The 10,014-nt window shown below is 38.4% G+C and overlaps 1 protein-coding gene across 1 annotated transcript in view; it reads left to right on the top strand.

Moving 5' to 3' along the window:
- Positions 1 to 1,806: 1,806 nt before the first annotated feature.
- Positions 1,807 to 10,014, top strand: part of LOC149540096 (uncharacterized) — a 96,115-nt gene continuing 87,907 nt past the window's right edge. Inside the window, exon 1 of the mRNA XM_089801293.1 lies at positions 1,807 to 2,122. Within this exon, the coding sequence (XP_089657419.1) occupies positions 1,894 to 2,122 (229 nt within the window). The 5' untranslated portion in view covers positions 1,807 to 1,893. The remainder of the gene's footprint in view (positions 2,123 to 10,014) is intronic.

Below are 10,014 nucleotides of genomic sequence, written 5' to 3'. Positions count from 1 at the left end.
TCTTTGCAGGGTTTTATTGGTTTTTATAGCGACTGGTTCTTTGTATTGCTTGCTGTTGTAACATTTTGCTGGTTAAAACATTCTCATAGAGCCATCAGCCGTAGATATGTGGCTTTGGTATGAAACCCTTGCTGTGATTTGGCTTCCTTTACTGCTGTTGCCGCCATTGGTAGTACTGGAATCTGTATTGTGTGTGCTCCACACATACTACTGTAGGTGTATGTTTCAGCATTTATCATTTTTATAAAGGTTGTGCTGATTGATACATATTTTTATAACATATTTATTTTTACTGCGAGGCCATTTTCCAATAGCAAACATTGAATCTTGCCTTTGACAACCAAGATACCTCCAGAGTTAGAAGCACGATGTCACCAATATAAAGGATGTGTAGGAACAGAGACATTGCATGATGTCATTCTCAGAGTTAACTTGTAGAATCAGTAATGATGTGATAAGATCATATGCATTTCTCCTAGTCATGTTTGGCATATAAAAGCAATCTCTCGGCATGCCCCCCCCCTGTATTTTATGTTGAAGACATGGCATCATTTGTTTGCTTAGCTTTTATTACCCTTTTAAATGCCAAACATTTTGTTTTGATATGGATAATAACTGTATATGCTCTCAGTGTCCATTTCTGTATATAAAACAATCATTCTTGCTATTATATCACTGCTTTGTCCTTTGATATGTATGTTTAAAAGATGCAAACAACATTCCTCGGTATCCCTATTTGCTTGTTGCACATGTTCATAAATAACTTCATAATACAGATTTGTTAGTCTGTTCATCTTCTCTATCTCGTAGCATATCTTATGAGGTTCGAGCACGGGCTCGTGACACTCACGAATAGTTTTATTTCTTTCAGCATTAAATGCCAACATCACTGCTTGTTTTCTTTCATGACGGGATGCATTGACAGGTAGAATATGCAGTCGTAGAGATATGTAGTCATTGCTTAGATCCCTCGGAATCTAACATCAGTTGCCTTATGTTTTTTGCAGCTGCTGGGGACCATGGAGCTCAGAGCTGGACAAGTGCGACAGGAAATGAAACCATAACCAGTCAAAGCAACAGGGAATGACTGGTTATCTCTATTCTTATTTCTTTCATGTATATATTTATCTGTTAGCGTGTTTCTTGATGAAAGAAAATTAATCAGTTATCCTCACGGCTTGTGTGAGATTTTGTCCATTCAGCACATTAATTCATTTCATGTTGTAAAAAATGAAAAAAATGTACATATCGGTGATGATCTATACAGTGAACATTGCATCTCTTTTGCACATGGTTTCATAAATGATTGCAAAATGATAAAAATGAATAGAAAATGAATACTTTCTTTTGCAATGTTTTCTGTGACGTCACTTTAAATAAAAATTCAGCATGTGTGAAATTTTGGTAACAGTTCAAAAAAATAATTTTTTATTTTTATAAACAATTCAATTTTATTTTTCCCATATTAGAAATGGGATATAAGCCAATTTATACAAGCTGTTTGCTATTTAGTCACCACAAAATGACACAAACAGATAAATGAAGGTCGATGATGAAGAACAATTGCAATTTTTTTCTTTTAAATTTAATTATATTTTTCACAATCTGATAATTATACGGCTGATTAATTTAAGGTTCGAAACTCTACGAGCGAAATTACCTCCCACCCAAGTCACTTTTTAAAATCTTAAAAAAGCAGTCCATAGGGTTCACCATGAACTGTTTTGTGGTCACATGGTTACTCCGTTGCATTGACGGCGAGCAAGACCGTCAGCGGTTTTGAAAGAGACGCAAGAGATAAACAAGAACACAAAAGAGAATCATAGATTTATTTCTTCCCTACTGGTTCGTTGTCGTCTGCTTTTTCTTCAACGGAAATAAAACACAACGGTAATGGCAACAACCCATTTCCTTCAGTCCAATGTCTTTGTATCTTCTATAACATGTCCACATTCACCAATCAGCACACCGCGGCTTAGGCATGTTACCCTAAAATTTAATGCATGCCCAACTCGAGTATCAACAACAAAGGAAAAACAGCCTCTAGCTACATGGCAAGCACGAACAATTCAAGGAAAAAGCAATTCATTTCAATGTTATGCTAGTTATTCCAGCAATGGAGGTAACTTCCAGATATCGATTCTAAATGTTTGCAATTTTAATTACGTGGGCTCTAGTAGCTTCTCTGTTTTTTAATTGGGTATGCAACATATTTTTTAACAAGATTTGCGCTACCGATTCGAAAATAGCAATATCATTTGTGCATGATAGGCTTTGGTGTTTAGGTCTACAAATCTTTTCCTGTACGCTTTTAGGTTCCTTTAAGTGCTGTTTGATTGTATAATCTGGACAGAGATTTATATGTGGCTAAGTAGAAGCCCTGGATCAAGTAGGAACTAAAAACGTTTTCCCTTGTTCATAATGGATCATAGCAACAGAGAAACTACTTTATCTTTAATCTTTTATTGCCATTATTCAGATATCCAGTGAACATTTTTGTTGATTCACTGCAATGTAGACATAATACATAGCTGGAAGAGAGATATTTTTAGTATAACATGGTGATTTTTTTCTTTCTCCTTTATTTTATCTTTAGTTATTTTTAATTATTGTTAATTTTGAGCTGGTGAGGCTCGGGTTTCAAACCCAGCTCAGGCTCAGCTGGTGGATTTCTCGAACAGGGGATACACATAGCTTGCCATTGCAGGTTATACCCCATTGCGGGCTGACTCTTTTTATCACTGTAAACAGTGAAATTCCAATGGTCTAAAATACGGTATATCTAATCTGCTTTCTGCCAAGAGGATTTACCTTATTCAATTGGTGAGGTCACCAATAATGCTTAGATTCTAGGAGAGATTAATCTGTTTGCAAGCTCAGACAACATTTTTAGGAATGAAACAAAATTTCTACTAAATTTATATGGAGGTTATTCTGCTAATGTTCTTCTCATTACTTTAATCTTGCCTTGACATTCTTGGGTTCACTTCTGCTGACCTCTGCACTCTATGCAAATAGCTTTGAATACTGCTGAATAATTAATTCTGCACAAAATGTAAAAAATAAAATTGTTCGCATTTTAATTTGCCCTTTTCAGTGCAACATAAATCAGAGCAGTGTGTAAGGTAAAACCTTTCTTCGAGTTGTGATGGGAATTTTCTTTTTGAAAAGACTTGAGGAAACGATATGTTTCTTTTCTTTGAAATTTGTAAAATCCCAGAATTAGCCAGGATGTAAGTTGCAATACAAACAAACGTAAAATGAAAACCTTTTATTATTGTTTCAGGGTGGTGTACCTTTTTATTTAAGACTTCTGCACTAGGCAAGAGCTTTTATGTTTTCTATCTACTGTAGAAAAGTATGTAAACAAGTAATTAACATTTGTACTTTTCAGCTAAATGCAGAGACTGAAAATCACAAATAGAATATGATTGGCTAAATTAAAGACACAAATAGCTCTGCATCAAATACAAAGAGTCGCATAAAAAATACAAAACTTCCTCTACAAAAACTGCAAGATTTATTACTAGATTTTACTTAACTCACAAGACAATTGAACATAATAAGCCGAAGACTCTTTGAACACTAGGCATACAAATTAATATTGAAAACTTAAGTGCAAATGATAAGTATCCATTTTTTAGGGGCAGCAGGGGGTGGCTATTTTAAAAGTAAGAAAATTCAAAAGATAGGTACTTTCAAATATTCATATGATGATATTGATAAGGCATCCATCAGATGCATTATAGAACCTTAATATGTAACGTTGTAGTTGAATTGAAATTTTGTTTGAGAGTTGACCAACCTTGGCCAATTCCAATTTGCATATATATTGTATAGCATTTACAGCAAAATGCACAAAGGCTGCAAGTCTTCGACTACAAAATGACAAAAGCACATGCAATATGTGTTTACCGCATAGGTTAATTAAGAAATGCAAACAGATAATGAACACGAACAGCAGAACTCTTTAGATTATTCGCATATGCCAGAACATTACATTACGCTTCATAAGATGCTTTACAATGATCCTAGACGGGGTATAAATACTTTCCGCCGAACCTTCCCGAAGGAGTCTGTCGGCTACAAAACATTATGTCGGCTACAAAATCTTTACCGACAACGTCGGCTACATAATACAAAACCACCGACAACAATCAAGTCGGCTGACATAGTTTCTACCGACAACATCGTCCCCCCCAAAAGAAAAAGTCGTCTCTAGACGACAATTACAAAATCTCCGAGACAAATTAACAAACAAAATACATTAACGGACTGATTACAACAAGATAAATCTGCTTCTGACCGCACAGGAAGAAAAGAATGCATCGCACCATAAAATTACTTGAAGGGTGCCGATAGCAAGGAAATAAGCTAGATGTGCGACGACTGCAAGCACAGTGGGCGACGGAGGTGACATAGAACAGATATAAGGCGTGGCATGACAAACTCAATAGGTTTCAGCCAGGGCAGTTGGTACTCAAGTACGACGGTTGGAATGAAATCAAATTGGAAAGGTTTAAGGCAAGATGGGTTGGACCATATCAGATCAGGGAGGTCGGTGACAATCAAGTGATAAAGTTGGGAACGTTGGACGGGCAAGATTTACCTCACGCAGTCAACGGATCCTACTGTGCCAAGAAGATGCCGTCGCCATCACTGTTGCAGAATGATCAGATGATTCCCTTGTTGTCATTGCAGAACGGCAACGCCTCGAGGCAAAATTAAGGTGCTGCAATTTTTTAATTGTTAACAGAAAAAAGAGAAAAAAAAAGAGAAGAAAGTATCCGCGGGCTCATCCCGCGGATTGCACTTTGCGGGAAGGATGTCCCGCGGGCATTTCCCCGCAGGGTGTCCGTGGACCCTTCCTGCGGGCTCCGTCAGTGGATGTCCCCACGGGCTCCTGCGGAGACCTTTCCCTCCTGTGTGTCTTTTTCGCGGATCTTTTTTTCTCTCCCGCGGACTCTGTCTTCTCCGCGTAGTTCTAATTCTTTTCCGCGGCTTGTTCCCTTCCTCGCGTGGTGCCTTGGTCTTTCGCAGAGTTCTTTCCCGCGTTTAAACCTTTGATTGGAGATCAATAAACAAACGATTGATATGCGGAGTGAGTAAAATTTATAGGCAGAGTACCTTTCGGGGCCGGAGCTTGTTAAAGGAGTAGCAACGAGAAGATCTTCTACTTCTGCTGCCACTCAGATTGGGTTTCATGCAGCAATCATAGGGAGAGTAAGTCTTTCCGTGGAGACTTTCTCCCAGCCGTCCGGGGATGTCCCGGTTTCCCCTTCTTGCGTTGAGACTCCTTTTCCGCGGGTTGTATGCAAATGCTAGCTACGATTGGGTGGATGCCGCCTCCGTTAGGGTCCACGGCTCCAGTGTTTTGAAACTTTTCTTCCATGGACGCTTTCCCATGCAGGATATTGAAGTCTTCTTCTTCTGCGGTGCGTATTCATCTGAAGGAATTTGTGGTAGATTGCAGAGGAGCTATTAAAAGAAAAAAAAAAAAAAGGTCGACAGATTGAAGCAGTTCGGAATGAGTAACTAATGATGCCAAAGGAAAGGGGAAACATCAGTGGTTGCTAGAACGAGTGGAGAAGCGGCAGAAAACGACAGAAATGGTGTGTTCCATGGACTTTTCTGTGGGTTTCGGAGTGCTAAGAGCGCATGCCCCAGGACCCCGCCGGGGGTGTTGCCCCCTGGACCCCCAGTCGTTGTGGATATTAGTCGTGGGAAGTGTGACTAGTTGAGAAGACTTGAAGTTGCTTCAGGCATGGAGTGTCTGTGTACCAGAGGCACTGGGAGTAGGTGTTGGCCAAGAGGCTGTCTTGGTGGATGCATAGAGAGCTCGGGAGGAGCTGATCATCCAGTTGGAGGCAGTGCAGCGACACTTGAAAACAGAGAAAGCAGCACAGGTGGCTATCAAGGTCAGCTTGATTAAGGAGGCAGTATTGTGTTAGCAGAGGCTATAGGCACGGGACGAAGGTGAAAGTGATGTGTCAGAAGCAGATTTATCTTGTTGTAATCAGTTCGTTAATGTATTTTGTTTGTTAATTTGTCTTAGATATTTTGTAATTGTCGTCTAGAGACGACTTTTTCATTTGGGGGGGATGATGTCGTCGGTAGAAACTGTGTCAGTCGACTTGATTGTCGTCGGTGTTCTTGTATTTTGTAGCCGACATTGTCGGTAAAGATTTTGTAGCCGATGGGTAAATAGTTTGTAGCAAGCATAATGTTTTGTAGCCGACGGACTCCTTCGGGAAGGTTCGGCGGAAAGTATTTATACCCCGTTTGGGATCATTGTAAAGCATCTTATGAAGCATAATGTAATGTTCTGGCATATGTGAATAATCTAAAGAGTTTTTCTGTTTGTGTTCATTATCTGTGTGCATTTCTTAATTAACCTATGCGGTAAACAATATGTCGTTGCCTTAAATTAGCATTTGCTAACATTTTGTTGTCCAATTCCAAGACTAAGTGACTGGCACTACGAGGGACCGTCTTATCCAATGGAACCCAATGGGTCCCTCTTGTGTCTCCTCATCAATTTGTCTAACATCTTTAAGATCAATACCCAATGCGTGGTTTGAATTTGACCATACTCATGACTTTGTTGATCTTGAAGTTGCAAAATAGCACACACAACCACTAACCTTTACAATTATTGAGAAGCGAGCCTATTTCCTCTCGATTGATTATTAGTTGTAAGTGGAGTTGAGGGGCAGGGCCTCTCATAGGGTTCATCCCTAGTGGGGTCAAAGAGAACACCCCTCATGGGAGTCCAGAGGTGGTGGAATTCTTTTGCCTTCTTTTCACTGACATTTTTTTTTTTCACAACTGTTCTCTTGCATTGTCTTGTTCACAATATGGATAACGGAAGTTTGATGCTCTTTTGTCTTATTCTCATTCTCATTGCCATTCATTTCTTTTCTTACAACTATCCTCCTTTGTGTTTTCTTATGCACAATATGGAAAATGGTAGAAGCGTTTCTTTTTAGTATTTGGTTTAGTGTCAATTTTTTTAGCTTTAAATTTGGTATAAAGGGGTGTGGGGGTACTTGTGGCCCCCCATCCTTGTTTTTGGTTATTTGTTTTGAATTGCATTTATGTTGATTGGTTTATAAGTGTCTTCAAGACAATGAGGGAATGCTTGGATTGTCTTGAGTATGGATAGCTATCCCTTGTCATTCCCTGGTATTTCCTGTCCAACAATGTGGCCGTTGAAATGTTTTTGATTTTTTATGAATTTGAGTATGGGTTGGGGATATTTCCTACAATACCTGCACCCCTGAAACACTCCCTACAGGGGGTGTGGTCAATTTTTTTAAGGTACTTGTCCCCAGGTAACTTAATCTAGTATACTCCTTGGCGCACACTGACATATACCATGGCAGACTTTATGTTTTATTGAAAAATGTTTCTGATTCTTACAATTTGCACACTTGCCAATAGGCTTGTAGATTTTGTATCAATGTTCAGGGGTGTGGGCCTATGTATGCTGACTGGAGCCTTTACCTTTTTGAAAACATGTTCAACTTTATATAGATCTGCTTGCAAATTTTTAACATAACACAACAAATGACTCCCTGTCTATATGGTGTGTGCCAATGCATAGGACTGCACTTGCCTTCAACAGAAACCTGTCCTTCCCTTATGTAGTGTGTGCCATTACACTCCTTGGCATGTTTTATGAAAGTTTGCTCTGTAACTTATGGGGCATGTGCTAATTTATTGCGTCTAATGATTTCAAAAAATTCAAACTTGTTGCATGCTCCACTTCATTGAGAAATGCATGTTCATCTCTTGACAAATACTTGCAATGTCTTCGTTTTTCAGACTCAATCCTTTGCAAATTCATTTGAAAATTATTTTTGTTGACTTCACAAAGACTTGGGCTAGAGATGACAAAAGAGACATGGATAACCATGACTGAGATTTGAAACAAGACTCTTATCTGAAGAAATAACAAGATTGTAGCTTTAAATGTGACTCAATGTGAAAAATTTCTTACAAGTACAAGAAAACTCAAATAACAATTTCAAGGGCGATGATCTACGAGGTTGATTCCATAATATATTTTTGGTGATTATAAATACCTGCAAACTCTGTGTTTCAGCTATTAGTGGCTTATTCAACAGAGTTCTTGTTGAAAACTAGACCAAAGGTAGGATTTCATTCCCTAGGTAATGCCCAAAGTGAGTAATCATTTAGTTTGGGAGGGAAGCAGCCAACATATCTTGGTGTTTGTGTGTTGGAAGTATGTTTGAGCGGTTTCCTACATAAATCTATCTCAAAATTGAGGACAAGTAAGGGATTGCACTTAGGGTGAAGCCTTGATTGATAAGGAGATTAACAATGAGCTACTTGTGTAATGTTCACATTTAAATGCTAGGTCGGCAGAGCCATCAATTTGAATTTTAATAAATTAAATGTTAAAGATTAAATTATTAATAAATGGAATCATTAAATAATAGTGTAACATGAGCACTTGGGGACGTCAGCACAAGTTTTTGGGACCAGGAAAAAAGGATTTTAATTTTGGGATGGTGTTGATGTTATAAAGCGGAATAGTATAACATGCAATAAAAGGAAAACCAAAAAAACATACAAACAGATAACATCCTGGGAAAACCCTCCTTCTCAAGGGAAATCCCCAGCCACACCAAAAAATAGATCCTTGTATTGAGAGCTCAAACTCTGAGTATCTCACAGATACTTTTACAATCAGACGTTTGCTTGAAGTATCTTACAGATACTTTTACAAATGATTAACACATCAAATGATCACACACAGGTCATTCACAAAATGTCTGTAGCAGATGTGAAGATTAATCACAGAATTGCACTTTAATCAGCACAACACTATATACAGCAACAGTGAATACTAGCTTTGTCTTTTCCAAAACATAATCATTTCACAATGATCACACCTAATAACCATACACTGGACTTGTATAGCAAAACAGTCATCAGGAAAACACACAGATGGTAATTATCACACCATATATCATTATTCAAGGGCTGCTACAAATATTTCACACATAATATTACCTTGCTTAAGATTATCAACACCGGATACACTTCACGAGAGCACATCAAAGCGTTGCTACAGGATATCAAGAGACCATACACAGATGTAACGAAGTTGAATGGAATAGGAAGAATAAATACAAGTTTATTCTCTGCTGCTTCGAAAATTAGACAAAACACAATCAATTCACCCAATATAGGATAGACTAAGCAGCTAGCAAGAAAGAATAAAAAATGCCCTAAGATGAATCGATGCACACACCACACAAATAGATGACAGTAACAATTGTAGTAAATGCATTGAAGAGACATGAGAAGACCAACAGGTGAGAGGAGTGAACTGGCATCACATAAACACAAATGACACTTGAAAAACAATAAATGCCAGCACAGGATGCAGGCAAGGCTCAGTGAGCATCCACGATGCCACATCATCACCAGAATATACACCGCTGCCTAGTTATTTTTGAACAGGCAATATTGGCAATAATAAGAGGAAACAAAATCTATCTCACTACTACAAAACTCAGCACTCCTTACCAAGAGAGAGATCTTCAGCATGTCATCTTGTGACAAGTGTACATAGCTGCAATAAAAAAATAATGTCAACAAAAATCTCATCATGGATTTTCTCAATATAAAATTGTTATCTCAGCATAACAGCATTCACCATAGCTACCCGTAGAGGGTGAAATAGAAAAAACGTGAAACTAAGTCATGGAGTCTCACACGACTTCCACCATGGCTACTCCTAGAGGGTGGAACAAAGGCTTTCAGCTCAAACTTCTCTCGCAAAGAGGAATGCATTAGCAAGGGATTTCACCTTGAACTTCTCTCACAGAGAAGAACACATTAACAAGGGATTTTACATCGAACTTCTCTCATAGAGAAGAACTCATTAGCAAGGGATTTCACCTCAAACTTCTCTCACGGAGAAGAACTCATTAACAAGAGATTGCACCTCGAACTTCTCCTTCACAGAGAAGAACTCAT

Source organism: Cupressus sempervirens, chromosome 9 (assembly GCF_028749045.1).
Source record: "Cupressus sempervirens isolate cs-2001-9-10 chromosome 9, ASM2874904v1, whole genome shotgun sequence".
NCBI lineage: Eukaryota > Viridiplantae > Streptophyta > Pinopsida > Cupressales > Cupressaceae > Cupressus > Cupressus sempervirens.
The sequence above is the reverse complement of the archived record's forward strand: the minus strand, read 5'-3'. Positions and strand labels throughout refer to the sequence as shown.